At 43.1% G+C, this 17,695-nt stretch overlaps 1 protein-coding gene across 1 annotated transcript in view; it reads left to right on the top strand.

Annotated features, from left to right (window-relative positions):
- Positions 1-17,207, top strand: part of LOC109476450 (protein bark beetle-like) — a gene marked incomplete at its 3' end in the record, with an annotated part of 21,600 nt that extends 4,393 nt beyond the window's left edge. Inside the window, exons 2-5 of the mRNA XM_019777381.1 lie at positions 4,412-4,612; positions 7,304-7,463; positions 11,116-16,929; positions 17,102-17,207. Of these exons, the coding sequence (XP_019632940.1) occupies positions 4,412-4,612; positions 7,304-7,463; positions 11,116-16,929; positions 17,102-17,207 (6,281 nt within the window). The remainder of the gene's footprint in view (positions 1-4,411; positions 4,613-7,303; positions 7,464-11,115; positions 16,930-17,101) is intronic.
- Between the last annotated feature and the right edge of the window lie 488 nt (positions 17,208-17,695).

Here is a 17,695-nt window from a genome sequence, read left to right as displayed (position 1 = left end):
TTAAGCTGCTGGTCTGTAACAACAGGAGCAGTTGACTAATTTGCACAATCTTTGTCTTATCTAACTTTTGTTGTTTCTTTTTGGACCTCCAAATAGTTGTCTTCACCTATTCGCATATCATTTAATAGTTCCTGGTTTTAAAACTGCATTTCTGCACAAGTTCTATAGTGACACTGACGAACATTCCGTCGCTACCTCAAAATTGTCCTGAAACGTTTGACAGTTTCCATATCGAGTTGCGTGTCATAAGTAATTGTTTTTGACGTATTTTATTACCCAGATGTCTAAACGTACTTTTTATGTCCTTCGTACTCCAAAAGGAGAAAATGTTGCTGTTTGATCTGACGTTCATAGACGACTGACAATAACCAAGGATTAATGCTAAAGTAGTTGACATTCCAATGCTTTTGGCATTTTATAGCTTGCAATGTTGCACTGAAATGGAATGTTCACGTGTTTGTTAAATGATAGAATATATTTTAGACATCTTAATCGTGTTTGAAAATCATGGCAATTTTAGGCGTAACTATTTCTTGTAATGTCTTTACTGAGCATGTATCAGATTCAGATGAAAACCTTATTTCCTACGTAATGGAAAATTTCTCTAATCGCATAGCGGTAACTCCCAGTCAGTTCATACTTGCCGAATTTGAAAATTAGGTGAAGTGAAACATCATGATTAATAGAAACAATTTATTTATAACTTGCTATGGATCTTCGAGGGAGGATAATTTGATTGAACCGATTGAAAGATCGCCGTTAGTTTTAGTTGTCAAGATGTTCCGTAACATTTACGCCAGACCGTTTTCATGACCGTACACAAGCCTGTCCACAGTTAGACACCGTAAGTTCAAAGCTCAAGTTTGCCAAGAATCTCATCTGGAATTTTCTTCCTCATTGGAAATGCCCCAAAGTCAACAAACAGTGGAGAATACATTGTTGTATGGATTGTGTGCAAACATGAGACGGGGCTGCCATCATGTATCATGTGCCTGTAACGGTCATGGAAGATAAGTTTGAAAGGTAACGTTACACGGCCATTCCCGCTCAACTTAAACGGCCACGGTTGAACCAACTGCTTTGATCATGTCAACCAAGAGCGTGCCCGTCTTTACAGTTGCAGACAGTATGCTACGGTGGCTTTAAGTGGGGATTGGTGAGTTTCTATAACGAGTGGTACGACAGTACGGGGTGTCTATTTTGTGCGAGTTTGTCTTCCCGTCACACACAGCCTAGTTGGAAGTGGCCAGTCTGGGAAGTCTGGATTCATCGGGGATCTTGACAACGCTCTGCAAATCTAGATATGTGGACCCGTTGATCTGATAATGATGTTGGATTCAAGGACTCCGTTACTCAATCAAATCAATCAAATCAAAAATGGTTTATTGATAAAAGACATTGCAACCAGACAGGCTGAATTGCGCCTTCTGTACATATATATTGTGCAGGACACATTAAAAATATTTACAACAAAGTTTTAAAATAATACAATGCTTTAAAATAACACATTTTAAAATAATACATTAGTGGCAATTGCTTCTAATATCAGTTAGCGTTCAGGATCCGCAACATCGACGGTACAGGACTGTTCTTAAACCTTAGAGTTCGGCAGGTCGGTAGGGTCAGTTCATTAGAATTCCTAAGGGACCGTCCATGTGTTTGTCCCCTGGAAACGGGTACTAACTCAGCAGTTCTTTCAGATGTTGCAATGCTGCTTGCAAATTTGGCGCACAAGTGGTCTCGTCTGGTAGCAAGTCTCCTTAGTCCGCAGACAGTAAGTGCTGTGTTATAGTCTGTGTAAGCCCTCCCAAGAATGATACGACATGCCCGCTTCTGCACACGTTCAATGGCTGCCGTTTGCTGATTACTAATTCATAGCTGTAGTAGAGAGGGCAAGGAATGATCTTGCAGGCTCTTTTTTGTACACATTCCAGGCTTGTGATTTGTTGTACAGTCAGAGTCGAGTGCTTAATTGGGGCCACATACTCAATGACTGGTCGAACGTGACAGTTGTCAGGTCAGTTGCTGATAATCCAAAACGTTTGAGCCTGCGCAGTAGGTAGAGTTTCTTGTTGGCACCTGAGATCATATTCCTGACATGGGAGTCCCATTTTAAGTCATTCCGAACGGTCACGCCGACGACTTTGATGGATTTTTCACACTTTAGGACTTAGCCTTCAAGGATGAGAGGATTAGAAAGATCTTTTTTTAAATGTTAATACATATTTTAATTGGTACATCATCCGCTTTCTTATACCCCCATACCACTTAGAGCTCTCAAGGCGCCCTTTCGACGAGAACGCGATGGGAGCGCCATGAGCGCCGTCATCTCGGCGATGGTATGGACCCGGAACAAACTATCGCCGTGATAGCACCGAGGACGGCGATGCAACGACGAGAACCGTGAGAGCGCCGTGAGAGCACCGTAAGAGCAAAAAGAAAGTGCGGTAACCCCAGTGAGAGCGCGCAACGGCCCCAACATTAATTTAGATACAAAACATGGCGACCTCGGCGCTCTCATGGTGCTCTCTCCGCTCTCCGACCAATTTGAGGTCGCAGAGAGAGAGAGAGAGAGAGAGAGAGCGCAGAGAGAGCTTCCTAATAAAATGTGGGCCTTACACCATTGGCTTCATAATCAAAATATGATGCACCCGCTGACGTATATCTGTGAGGTAGCTGCAAAACCACTCTAGGGGGGACCCACGGATTCTGTATTCTTCTAGTTTGGCCAGAAGACCGTTGTGCCAGACATTATCAAAAGCCTTTCGCAGGTCCAGAAAGGCGCAACCAGCCACCTCTCCTTTGTCCAATGCTTTTGTCCATTCGTCCAAATGTGGGACTAATTGGAGAGTAGTGTTGTCGTGCGCTCGAAATCCACTCTGGTGTTTTGTCAGCATTGGACGGATGTGGTCTTTTATACGTTTATTTGCAAGGTTTTCCAAGACTTTAGGGATAATGTTCAGAAGTGATATTGGCCTGTAGTTGTTGAGGGCATAACGACTACCTCCGAAAAACCATATAGCCACAATACTCCTCCAGGAGGTATACCTCCTTTACGGAGTAATGAATTGTTGTGTACAGTAACTTGGTGGGTTTCATATTTGTAGCAAATGCAAGTTATGTAGAGGAAAACATCGTGTCTCCCAAAATGCATAATACGTCATTATTTCCATAGTTATGATAAAATGATGTTAGTTGGCAAAAGCCGTGAAGGTCTGAAACCAAATTACTCGCTATTGTTCACAAATTGATATCAAAGCTTAATGTTTCCTAATACAATAAACATGTTGTTAATCTAATTGTTGATTGGTCGTTTGGTTGGTTTGCTGGTGGATTGGTTGCTAAGTTTGTAATCTCCATGCAGTATCGCTTTTTTATTTTATTGCATAAATCTTCATTGGATATTCTTGTCCAGGTTGACTAAATGCATATGTGACCAACAGTAGTCTAAAGGATATACATGTAAAACATGGAGCATTGAATACTGAACCGCTATATTCTAATACTAAGTTCTAAACGTCTACATAATACATATAGAATACAACACGGGGTATTCCGTATCGCCCGAGGTATCGGCCCGACCGCGGGTCGGATCGCAGGCCGTCGGGCGATCCGACTCGCGGGAGGGCCGGGACCGAGGGCGATGCGGAATACACCGTGTTGTATTTTATTTATATCATACCCACCCAAGAAAACGCGCCTTTCAATGCAATATGAGCCAAACGTTGGTGCCCCTAAACCCTCAAATGCAACAACATCAGTTCCAACGTCCGGATTCTGTTTTCGAAATTTCGAAAGGGGCACAAGCGGGTAGGGCGAAACGCGTTCGACTCGTTTTATGGAAGCCATGGAAGCGTTCGATAACGGGTTCCGATGCTGCAGATGAAAATGTTGACCTGTGTTAACACAACCTGAAAATCTAACATATAAAATTTAACACAATCAACTCTTCATCACAAACAACATATAAGAATATACAATAAAAAGCCCGGAGGTATAAAATCTCAGATTCTACTTGTTATCTACTGTTAATCGCCGTTTCTTCTCTCTTTCTAAAATATAGCGAGGCATGAATACATAGTTTGTCTATTATACATACATCACCAAGTGTTTAAAAGTGTTCTGCTTTGACATTGGTATTGCTAACGTTAACAATTGAGTATTCCATCGAAAAAAGTCTATACGATGCGTCGGAATCAACACATTTATCTGTAAGATACAAGTCAAACTCCCGTCCCAACAGGTTAAACACGCGTACGCCATTTACTGACATGCGTAATTTAGTAACGTTTGTTCAATGAAATTACGATTTTGTCAATTGATAATATGCTATTAAATTTCCGTCGTATGCATGGGTAGTATCTCATCGTTAATATAAGACAAGAACATATTTCCTGTCTTTCCTGTACAGATCGGCACTCAAGAACACAGAATCGTCTTCGACCGGAAGAGGAACCCACCCGACGACCAGGCGAATAACGTGACACGTGACCACAACATCCGGCTGCTGGGTCCAACCGTGTTTGAAGGACGTGTCCAGGTCCAGCGGGACGGAGAGTGGGGTTCTCTCTGTCAATATTACACTTGGCGCTGGGAGGGTTCGGAAGCTAATGTAAGTAAACAATTTGTAACATTAAAAAGAAACTTTACCTTCATTGCATGAAATGACATTTCTTAATAAATAATGAACATCATCCTAAACTATTTCAAGCATCAGTTATGGTAAATCTCACTCAGGTGAATAGTGAGCCGACTTGTGACTTGTCACGTTCCCCTTCGCTTGATTGATTTAATGTTTACAGATGTAAAATCACTTGTCAAATCTACCTCTGTTTTGTCTTCCCTTTCTGGATGCCATCACTGTCCTATAATAACTTCCCGTCAATCTGTCTTTAAAGTCTCCTCGCCCTTATGTCCGCACCATCTGGGACTACCCTAAAATCGACCATACCTTACTAGCTGATTTTCGTCTGACACTAAGTGATATGCATTTTTTTTACTGTAATACTGTTGATGATGCAGCTTTAAAACTGGTTGAACTCATCTTTGAAGCTAAAATCAAATGTGTTCCTCACAAGGACATTCTTGTAAGACCTAGAGACAAACCTTGGATGTCTCCCAAGATTAGATTGTTAATGCGTAGAAGAGACAAGATACACAGGAAGGCTAAAGTGTCAAACAGAGCTGTACTGTGGTCGTTATATCGCAAGGTTAGAAATAAAGTAGTACGTGAAATATCCCTTGCTAAGTCTAATTACCATAACCGGCTCGTTGATTCACTAACGTCTTCTCCTTGTTGCAACAAGAAATAGTGGCAAATTGTTATATCTTTGTATTGTAACAAAGCGAGTTCTACCATCCCACCTTTAAAGTCTGGTCACTCTTACGTGACAGATTTTAGGGAAAAGGCAACTCTGTTTAACAAGTACTTATCGGACCAGTCTTCTGTAGATGACAGTTCGACTAGCCTCCCTCAACCTGATTACCTCACTGATCTGCGTCTTTTGGAATGTTTCACTACACCTGATGAGATTGAGCTTTATGCATCTTCTTTAGATGTATCTAAAGCATGTGGATATGATAGTATTGCTAATCGCTTCTTAAAACTTATATGTCCCTATATATCTGACAAGATTGCATATGTTTTCAATCTATCACTTTGTCATGGGGTTTTTCCTAGTGTATGGAAAAGGGCAAACGTGGTTCCAATTTACATAAAAAGAGATCCTGACAATGTATCTAATTCTCGTATTTAAACACATTTATAATCATCTAATGTCCGACAATTTACTGTATAATCTCCAGTCGGGTTTTATCTGTGGATATTCCACAGTCAATCAACTGATTTGTATTAATGACAAAATTTTTGATGCTCTTGACTCCAATAGAGAAGTCAGAGCCGTTTAATTAGACTTTTCTAAAGCTTTTGACAAAGTCTGGCACAAAGGACTTATTTTCAAGCTGCAAAGAAACGGGGTTGACCGCCCAGTTCTCAATTGGTTCCACAGTTACCTTTCCTGTAGAGAACAACGAGTTGTAATCGATGGTCAATGTTCGGATTGGAAACAGGTCGGCGCAGGCGTACCCCAGGGTTCAGTGTTGGGGCCCCGTTTGTTTCTTGTTTATATTAATGACATGGTGGACAGTCTAGCTACTTGCCCGTTTCTTTTCGCAGACGATAGTTCCCTGCTAGATATTGTGGGTAATCCTGATTCTACTGCTTCTCGACTTAATTCTGATTTGAGAAAGATATCACTTTGGTCTTCAACTTGGCTTATGGAACTTAATCCTTTAAAGACTGAAGAAATGTGTTTTTCTAAGAAATTAAACCCACATGACCACCCTTCTCTTTAACTTCATAACTGTGTTATTAAATCTGTAAAATCCCATAAGCATATTGGCACTTTTCTTACCTCCACCATGTCATGGGAAACTCAAATATCACACATGATTGCTAAGGTATCCCATCGTGTGTCCTCATTTAACAAACTGAAATTCAGATTACCACGAGCAGTACTCGACATCATTTATAAATCTTTTATTCGTCCTCTTCTCGAGTATGCTGACATTATATGGCACGGTTGCACTCTACATGATTCCCAAAGGCTTGAACGTATCCAATATCTGTATCTGTATCTGTATAGCCGGTATAACCGCCTTTCGGCGTAACACACCAATATGAATGTGCGCTTACAGTTTCAGGAGTAGTAAGAGGTTCTTCTTACTCTTCGCTACTTAACGAACTTGGCTGGGAGAGACTTTCGGATCGCCGCCATGTTCATTCACTGGTTATGTTTTATAAAATTGTACGCGGCCACACTCGCCAGTATCTTAGGGACCTGATCCCTCCTGAAATCTCTGCTTCTACTTATTATAATCTTCGCAATAAATCCAACTTGTACCACAGCTAGATACCGTAGGTCTTTTATTCCATATGCAACGCAACACTGGAATAGTCTAGATGTAGATGTTCGTTCTCTTAATCTTTCACTCTTTAAAAAAACATTTAGTTAAGTTAGTACGTCGTCCCCTTTATCCGCATTTTAGCTAGGCCCCCGATATCCCTGCGCCCTCCTTACTCGACTCCGTATTGGGACCTGCAGCTTAAATCATAGTTTATATCAACGTAATTTAGTTCTTAGTTCTGCCTGTACCTGTGGGTCTAAATGTGAAGACATTGTAAATTTCCTTTTGCACAGCCCTGTATACAATTTGCATAAAAAATGAACATCACATAACCCTATAGTTAAGATAATTTCTTTATGGTCGACTAGTCAAAAGAAAATGCATTGTAATTTTTAAGGTGGTGTGTCGACAACTGGGGTTCGCAACAGGACGAGTGGAGAACAAGTACCGGCTTGGCAAAGGGCGCGTGGCTGTGTCCGACCTACAGTGTCTCGGCAATGAGAACAACATCTATGAGTGCACCCACCACAATTTTGACTTGCCACCTCATCGGTGTCGTAAGTTTTTTTTCAAAATTCTTATGATGTAAACAGAAGCAACAAGGCAAATGCTGAATGACTGTCCAATGATGATATTGCGCATAAACACCCGTCATGTAAAGGCGAATTGATTATATCAATTCGCAATCGTCACAGTTTTGGGGTGTTTGTGATTTTGAGCATGTGAAATAACTAAAAGAGTTGTCAGGATTTTAAAGCTTTCATAAAAAAATTAAAGACATATATTAACCCATCAAGGCGGAAGGGGGGGGGGGGTTGAGGCCCGTGCCAACTTGCATCTCGGATATAGCGCCTTAACGGTTGAGCCATTTTATGGTGGTAACTGCTAGGAATAGAATACATATTTTGATGTCAGTGAAGGAATTTATACAAGCCAGGACCTCATTTTCAAAATTTAAAAATGAGAAAATCTTAGAATGGCCTTTTTTCATCAGGTAAGATTGCCATTGACAGGAGAATAAGCTCAACTGATATAACCCATGCAAAGGAGGCTCTTATGATTTGTATAATCACTTAGCAAAAAATGCCCAATTAGTTTGAACGGTTAACATGATTTAGCGAAAGTATGAGGTCATGGAACTCTTGCTGTGTATGAATCCTGAAAATTAGTCTCTAGCTGACATATAATCAACAATATCGTACCTTGTCAATGCCAAATACTACAAATTTCAATAGTGTTTTCCATGTTACTGGGTAGACGCCATGTGAATATTTTGAATAAAAGTACGATAATATGCATTACTTAGTGCCAAAAAGCAACTGGACATGATTTTGATAACGTCAGACGATTCAGATAGTATCCACTAGCTTTCGTCAGTGACTGAGAGACCAGAAGGGAAATGGAGGTTTATAAGCACAAACTATTGATTGATATGCAAATAAAGTGAAGACAAGATAATGCAAATTAGTCAGAAAGCTCCTGCTAAGCAGAACAGGAGCTTAAGTGTTGTCTGCCCTCGGGGCTGGGAGTGCCAAAAATCAAGTGCCGGAAAGATCCACCCGTAGCCCCCCTTCCCTGTTGAGAGTGGGGTTATACATATATTGCCTCTGCTTTAACACCCCGTTCCCACCAGCGTGTTTCGCGGTCTAAGATATCCGTGGACTCGAGTTTGAAAGAGTGACCCTGGTTGTGTTGTAGGTGGTGGAAAATAGCTGAGGAGTAGCCGTTGGGTCTGCAATGTTCTTTGTATCTTACTTTGAGCGGTCGACTTGTCTCTCCGATGTAGGTGTTGTTACAATTGGGCTCCTCACATTTGAGTCTGTAAATAACATTCGCCTTGGTATCTTTGTGAGGTCGGTCCTTAGGGTGTACCAGTATTTGTCTGAGGGTTGAGTGAGGTTTGAAGTTAGTGGCTATGTTGAAGTTCGCCCTAAGTAGCCATACTCTCACAGAACCAGAGAAACCACTGCTTTCTAAAGGTCTAAATTTCGCAGTTACACCCAACAAGATTCCCAACATTGACATTGTCACAAAAACCGAGTCAGCAATTCATCGGGCACGTTTACCACAGAGACAAACTGAAGCCTTGAGCACCAAAGTCTCCAAACCTCCTGCTAGTAACATCACACGGGATGACCAAACCACTCTCAAAGATTTGGCCACCAATGAAGACATATTGATTCTCCCTGCAGACAAGGGCAGATGCACAGTAGTCTTAGATACGAAGGTACGACAGGAAGGTACAGGACCTATTGGGAGACAAAGACACCTACATGCTCTTGAAAAAGGACCCCACTAACAAGTTTAAAGGGAAAATCAGTACAGCTCTCAAGAAATTGCAAATTGAAGGAGTTCTGGATCGCGCCACCTACCTAAAACTCAATCCAACAACGGAGCAACCACCTGCCTTCTACGGCCTTCCCAAAATCCACAAAGTGTCCCTCTACGACCCATACTCTCCAATATAGGCTCTGTCACCTATGAGTTAGCAGGTTTTCTAGCCAAGATTTTGGGACCACTAGTTGGGAAATCTCAGCACCATGTACAGAATAGTGCCGACTTTGTCAACAAAATCAAAGACATTCAGGTAGAGGATGATGAAACCATCACTTCGTATGACGTGTGCTCACTTTTCACCTCCATACCACCTAAGGAAGCAGTGTCAGTAGTCAGGGAAGCCGACGATACACTTGCAGATAGCACCAACCTATCCGTTGACCAAGTTTGTGAGCTACTAGAACTCTGCTTAGGATGCACAGGAGAGTTCAAAGGAGACTTCTACCAACACATGCACGGCTGTGCTATGGGATAACCAGTTTCACCAATTGTAGTAAACCTGTACATGGAGAAGTTTGAAAACAAAGCCCTCAGCACGTTCAATGACACTCCCCCGCCAACTGGTTTCGATATGTAGATAACACTTGCAGATTGAAAAAGAGGGTAGCAGCTGATTTCTTTGACCACATCAACCAGATAGATGACAACATCAAGTTCACACAGGAGCCATGTCATGACAACACACTCGGGACTAGACACCAAAACTATCGTAGAGGAAGATGGTAACCTTAGTTTCGAAGTGTACAGGAAACCAACCCACACTGATCAATACCTGGTGATCAATACAAAAACTAGCAGTGATCAAAACTCTCTTCCATCTTGCAGACAACATCATCACTTCAGCCAAAGCAGCCAAAACGGACGAACATAGACACCTCCGAGGTGCCCTGGCTAAGTGTGGCTACCGAAACTAGACTTTCAACAAAGCGCTCAAACATTCAGATTATTCTAAGAAAACCCGGAAGTGCAAACAACTGACCAATAAAAACAAGGTCAACATAACTATTCAGTATGTCCAAGAAGTATCTGAGAAACTCCGACGGATCTTCCAAAACTTTAACATAGCCACTAACTTCAAACCTCACTCAACCCTCAGACAAAGACTAGCACACCCTAAGGACCGACCTCACAAAGATACCAAGGCGAATGTTATTTACAGACTCAAATGTGAGGAGCCCAACTGTAACAACACCTACATCGGAGAGACAAGTCGACCGCTCACAGTAAGATACGAAGAACATTGCAGACCCAACGGCTACTCCTCAGCTATTTTCCACCACCACCAACACAACCAGGGTCACTCTTTCAAACTCGAGTCAACGGATATCTTATACCGCGAAACACGTCGGTGGGATCGGGGTGTTAAAGAGGCAATATATGAAAGAATGTATAACCCCACCCTCAACAGGGAAGGGGGGCTACTGGTGGATCTTTCCGGCACTTGATTTTTGGCACTCCCAGCCCCGAGGGCAGACAACACTTAAGCTCCTGTTCTGCTTAATAGGAGCTTTCTGACTAATTTGCATTATCTTGTCTTGACTTTTGTTCATTTTCGACTTCCAAAATTTTGTCTTAACTTTATTTGCATATCAATCAATAGTTTGTGCTTATAAACCTCCATTTCCCCTCTGGTCTCTCAGTCACTGACGAAAGCTAGTGGATACTAGCTGAAACGTCTGACGTTTTCAAAATCATATCCAGTTGCTTGAGTAACTGCTTTTTTGGCGTATCGTATTACCTGGATGTCAAACCTTCATCGATGCATTACTTAGTATTTGCATGAAATGCGTAGTATTTACAAAAGCATTAAACATTCCATGGAGGTTTAAACTCTAGTTTGCTTCTACTTACCTTCATTTTTCCCATTAAAAGGCCAAGGCCAAAACCGCGGAGACCTCGGTGTGGTCTGTGAGGGACTGAACCATAGAGAGAACGTCTATTGGAAGGCACTAGACATCCGTACTGCTGATGCAGCCATGAAGTCCACACTGAAAAACGTGGATCTCTTCTACGCGGGAGGAGCGAATCCAGATGCAGAAAGAGCCGCCATTATCAGCTCATCAGTTGCCCCTCTACTGCGCAACGTAAACATCAAGTACTCTGGAGACGCAGCGATTAGAATCGAGAACTCAAAGACCCCTTTTCAAATTAAGAATTGTGACATCTCAGAGAATGACGGAATCGGGCTGATAGTCAAGAACCCTTCAGCAGACGTGACCATTGTCTCCAGCAGCTTCAGTAAGAATTTTCCAGCCGGGATGCAGGTGACAGGAGGACATAACAACTCGAACCTCCAGATCACTGACGGCACGTTTGAACAGAACAGCGGTGCCGGTCTGATGCTGTCTGACGTCCCGATGAACGTGGACATACGTCAGTCTAACTTCAGTACAAACTCCCATCACGGACTCAGTGTGTTCACCACAACCCAAGTCAGCCTTGTGACTGACGGATGTCACTTTGACAACAACGGTCTGGACGGTTTCCATGCTCGATATCTCGGAGTGTCTGGTAACAGAAGTCACACAGTCTTGCACAATGGCGTGGCAGAAGGTAACGATGGAGATGGATTCAACCTAGACATAGAATACCAGGAGTACCAGAATATCACATCACCACCAATCTCCGACCAGATCACCATAGACCAATCCAACTTCACCTCTAATAAGAACGGCTCGGTCAAAATAACCGTTGACAACTCTTACGAAGATCGCTTTCCGGTCGTCCAACTGAGTGGCGGAGTCCATCGAGACAACATGGCGACAATTATCGAAGTCGGTGGGACGCGTGCGGTGGTTACAGTACAAGACGTTGAGTTTGACTCAAGCCAGTGCGGCAGTAAGCCGGTCATCCATGTACATGGGTACGACAAAACCGTAAACATAACAGGAGACAAGTTTGTCCGTAATGTTTGTCGACGGGTGGTGCTATTCAACACAACTGATGTCTCTGCTGCCGCGAATCCCCTTTTTGCGGAGAGCAGCATTTTCGAAAACAATGAGTATGAACCTGAATCATTGGCACACATTTCTGACCCCCTGAATGAGTACTGCACCATCGAGATTGTGGGATCGGGAGATGAGCACACAATCACCCAGAATTCGTTCCTAAATAGTCCAGATGGTTTAGAGCTTTGCAGCAGTGACGATTATCATCAATTGGCTGTAACTCAGATCAGAGCAGAAAAAAATTGGTGGGGAACTACAGATATTGATTCAATAAGGGAGAAGATATTTGACAACAATGATTGGAACAGTGGAGGCCTAGTTAGGTTTTCCCCGTATCTAAGCTCCCCATTCGGCAATCCTATAGACATTGTAGACACAGAAAACATGACAGCCTCATCTTTAGGCGGTCGTTTGAATGGAACATTGCGACTAACCTCCTCTGATAGCCCCGTCACCCTGACACGGGACCTCACGATCTTACCAGACTCTGTTCTCATTGTTGACGCAGGAGTTGAGGTCCGTGTCCATGAACGTGTAGGCATCCTCAATCTTGGGAAACTGCAGTTAGAAGGACTACCATCAAGTCCTATAACATTTGATGTCGTCCGTAAAACCGTGTCGAACCGAACAATTCCAGTTCGGTTAACGGGGGGCACCAATAGTGGGGAGGGGCGACTAGAAGTGCAGTACTCCGGGCAATGGCTTTCTGTGTGCCATGATTGGTACAGCGAGTTCGCCACGATCGCCTGTAAGCAGTTGGGGCTGGGTTCGTACAAGTCTGAAACTTACAGTTACGATTCATCAATCAGAAATTGGCTCACTATCCGATGTGATGGATCCGAAGACAACATTGGAGAGTGCAGCTTATATCATACAAGTAGATGCGGGGGTAACTCGTACAGGTACCTGAGGTTAATGTGTGACTCCACTGTCGGTTGGGGAGGCATAGTCTCTCTCTCAAACCAAAAGTTTGAGCAACATAATATCAATCTTTTCCATGTCGGACATTTACATGCACACAAGGCTTCTGGTCTGCTCATACACGGCTCTTCGACATCAAAATTCGACATCAACAACGTTGTCATGGACCAGCTTGTCGGGACTTCGTCGGGAATAGAGTATGTAGATCTGCAGCCTTCCCAACACGTCACCTTGCAAAATATAACGTTGGTCAATTCTGGCTCAAAAGACGGTAATGGAATCCATGTTAACAATGTACAGTCCGCGCCATGGTGGAAACTTGAAAGAAATGTACAAGCTATCCGTTTATTTTCAGTGGAACCAATGTGCAGAAGACCGACCCTTCTTTTGCTAAAGGAAGGGCAGCCACAGTGGATCGTAAATAGGGTCAGGAAGAGAGTAAGGCTTCGATGTGTGAGAAACGTAAAGGCACCAGAAGGATACCATATACGAGTCACGGTAACACAGGCTTACTTCAGCCATCCACCGTCAAGGAACAGCCTCGCCATCTATGAGTCTCTTGCATTAAACGAGACTAATGAGATAGCTACACTGCATTGGGGCAAAGAGGTTTACCAATTCAGAAACCCGCTTGTATTCACATCCGCTGGATCTACGATCACGTTATTACTGCAGGCTTCAAGCTCACAGGATGCATCGTTTCTTGCAAAGTTTGATGTTGTCAGGAAGGGTGATGATGTTTCCGGATTAGAAACCCCAGCATCGCTTGATATCATCGACTTAACGACTAGGAACTTTCGATATGGTATACAAGTATCACAAGGTGTGACAAACATACATATTGACAGAAGTACGCTGTCTTCTTGTGTTTATGGGCTGTACGTAGTAGGAGAAGCTGAAGGAAACATATCTGTGGAGTCAACGGTGGTTATTCATAGCTCTGAAGGTATCCACATCTGGTCTCTACTCGGTAGTGTCACATTGTCAAATGTATCAGTTGTTAATAACGCTTACAGTGGGATATACATGGAGAGCATTTCTGGTACAGTAAACATGAATGGTATTGTATCTCATTCCAACAATGGCGTTGGGATTGGTATTTCTTATATTCTTAACGGCACGGTTGATATGAAAAATATCATATCCCATTCCGACGATGGCCGTGGAATCTATCTACAGAGCATAGAAGAAAGAGCCTTACTTACTGATGTAGTCGCTTTAGGCTATGGGGCCTATGGTGCAGGAATAAACATTAACCACTATGGACAACACGCCAAGTACATCATGGTGAATGTCACATGTCAGGACAGCCAAGGAAAGGGTCTGAGCATAAATGTATACTCTGAAGCAAGAGTGGAGATACATAACAGTCATGTGCAAGGAAATGACCAAGGAGGGATCGTTGCACACTTCAAAAATACTCAGTCCAGCCTGTTTTCTGCACTTATCCTACACAACAGTGAGATTATCAGTAATAAAAGGTTCGCTCTGTACGTGACGGGTAAAGAGACATCACTTGACATTGCTAATAGCACAATCTCCTATAACAGCTGCCCCTATCAACCAGCTGTTGGATTTGAAGGAGAAACGAATGATGTCAATGTTACAAACAATCTCTTTGTCGGTAACAATGCGCGAGAAACATTGTCAATTCTGTTCGAAGATAACTTACAGGAGAACATTATCTTCAATATGGTTGGTAACGTGTTCCGTGACAATATTTACGACACTTCCCAAACTGACGGCAATGTTCAGTACGGCCAGCACCCAGATCTTACGTCATGTACCGTTGAGATCGGAGGCTACAAGTCCTACTATTATCTAAGGCACAACATGCTGGACAACCCAGACATGAACTACACCATGTGCAGTAGGGTCTCCACAACTTCACCTGATGAGCCGATTGACGCCAGGTATAACTGGTGGGGTACTGCGGCTGAAACAGAGATTCAAGAAAAAATTCATGACTTTGACGACTGGAACGACCGCGCGGCTGTGGAATACTTCCCCACTACCTCGACAGGACCTGACTTATCCTCTCCACCTGCTGACTCTTCCAGCCGAGATGTTACCATGGCAACTGACAACATCGGGGGGAGGCTGTATCATTCACTCCATCTTCAAAAGGATGGAGGTCCTTACACCTTTAAAGCAGATTTAACTGTGTTAAAAAACGCATCGCTTACCATAGACCCGGGGTCTACTATCAAGATACACCCATGTCTTGGTCTGTTGAATCTAGGTTCCCTTGTTGCCCATGGAACACGCACAGAGCCTATCAATTTTGAGCTTACGGATGTACCCGTTCACCAACCCCAGGTCCGGCTGGTGGGAGGGTGGTTCCCTTGGGAAGGTCGTGTGGAGGTGTTCTATAATGGAGAATGGGGGACGTGTATGTGGGGAGGTACCCCTCGGGACTCACAAGATGCAAATGTTGTCTGTCGTGAGCTAGGATACGGCCCATCTACAGTGTATAGCACGTACTCTTTTGGACAAGGATCGGGACCTGTATGGATCGGTCGTTACAACAGTCGGCCAGACTGCACGGGGAATGAGATGAGTATATTCAACTGTCTTCGTGGCCCACCCGGTAATGTGTACTCGGGTTGCACGCACCGTTACGATGTTGGAATAAGATGCAAGATGAACACTCATGTATCACCTAGGCCAACATGTCGAATGAAAAAATGGGGAGGGATCACATCTAAATATGCAACCACGGAGGTCCTTACAAACTTGAAGTTCACCAACACAGGCAATCTGCACGGGCGTTCACACGCAGCCATATCCATTGAGGACAAGCAGGGCACTACAAACATTTCTCACATTGAAATCTCTGAGTGCGTGGGTACTGGAATACAACTACTAGCTATAGGAGGCAAAACGACACAAAGTGTTAAAAATGTGAATATCTCAGGTTGTAATGGATATGCAGGTGTTTCTCTCACTGGCAGAAAGTCTAGAGTTTTGTTGTCAACAAATATACGTATCACCGACAGTATCTTTACAGCAGGGTCATTTGAACTCACACCGCACACTCGGAGTATTACAAACTGTTTGGCTAATCCTGAATCGATCATGAGGCTCTGTGCCGAGGAGCCTGATCAGCAGCTTAACAATGACATGTGTTTTGTTCAGACAGGACGGACGGGCTCAACATGTTATAAACATCTGTACGGAGGTGTGGGTTTCACGGTTGAACTCACGGTCTCATTCGTTCAGTTTCATTCCTACTCTTCGAGATTACGGGTCTTTGCCGACAGAAGCCTAAGTCAACAGATTGGACAGGTTACTCGATCGGATAACGGCAAAACGTACATCCGGTTTGTCTCACAGACAATGATGAGTCTTCAGTACATAAGTTACTACTGGGATAGCAACGAGATATTCGGAGAGGTCAGTTTCTATAATGAGACAGATGTTGCAGGTCCATCTAAGTACATCATCGAGAACAGCATGGTGGATAACACCAAAGGCACAGTTATCAACGTCACTGCGGCAAATGGCGCAATCTTTGATATCCAACGTAACGTGTTCTTGCATAATCAACCCCATACTGATGACAACGACCAAGCTGTGATCAGAAGTGTTCTAGTCGACTCCAATATTAGCGTCAGGAACAACTACATGGCTAACAACTTGATAACAAGCCTATCTATCGACTTGACAAACCAGAAACGTGGAAACATAACGGTTCTGGACAACCTTTTCTTCAGAAACACCGCCAAGACTACCATAATTGTGACAGGAGCCAGCTCAAGTTCGACACAACAACCCGTATTGATAGACAACAACGTCTTCTCAAGCAATGATGTCGGTTCCAATGAAAATGTGATAAAGTTCGAGAATGTCGATGGACAACTGAGCAACAACATTTTCTCTAACAACTTGGGGCAACACGTTGTAACCGTGGGAAGGACGAAGTAGAACAAATAGTCTGCAGAGATGTGAGAACAATCTGTTCTACGACAACATCGCACTGACTCCAGGGAAGAAGTACACATTGGTTGTCTCGGGCCGAGATGTCCAACTGCACGGGAACGTCCTCACCAACCCGGCGAACGACGCTGAGCTGGCAACGTCGGACAGAACCAGGTATTATCCCGTAAATGCTACCCTTAACTGGTGGGGATTCAACTCTACATCTGACATATCCTCAAGAATCAGAGACAAAAGCGATAGAGGGTTCTGGGCAGAGGCACACTTTTCAACCATGGATACAGGAGGAACCAACTGACGGTAGGCTTACTCAGGAACATTTGCCTCTTTTACTTTAAGTTGTAAAACGTTTGGTGAAATAGCGTTTATATTAATTGACATCTAATCCCTATTTTGCACAACCATCATTTTTGTTGATTAGCTATAGGAAACCATTTGTATAAAAAAGATTCAATCTATAATTTGATTACCACTTACTCACTATTACGAGGAAAATGCATATCAGAAATAAGATTTGATGTCAGTGTGTGTCTCAGCAAGATGCATCTAAAAATTAAAGTAAACTTACTAGCCTATGGCTACTTAAAGGTTTCAGATATTCTGATGTTGCTTCAATGTTACTTGACATAGGTCCCTGCGGTTTG

Source organism: Branchiostoma belcheri, unplaced genomic scaffold, assembly GCF_001625305.1.
Source record: "Branchiostoma belcheri isolate BF01 breed outbred unplaced genomic scaffold, Haploidv18h27 scaffold379, whole genome shotgun sequence".
NCBI classification, from domain to species: Eukaryota; Metazoa; Chordata; class Leptocardii; order Amphioxiformes; family Branchiostomatidae; genus Branchiostoma; species Branchiostoma belcheri.
Note: the sequence above shows the minus strand (reverse complement) of the source record. Positions and strands in the feature narration are given on the sequence as shown.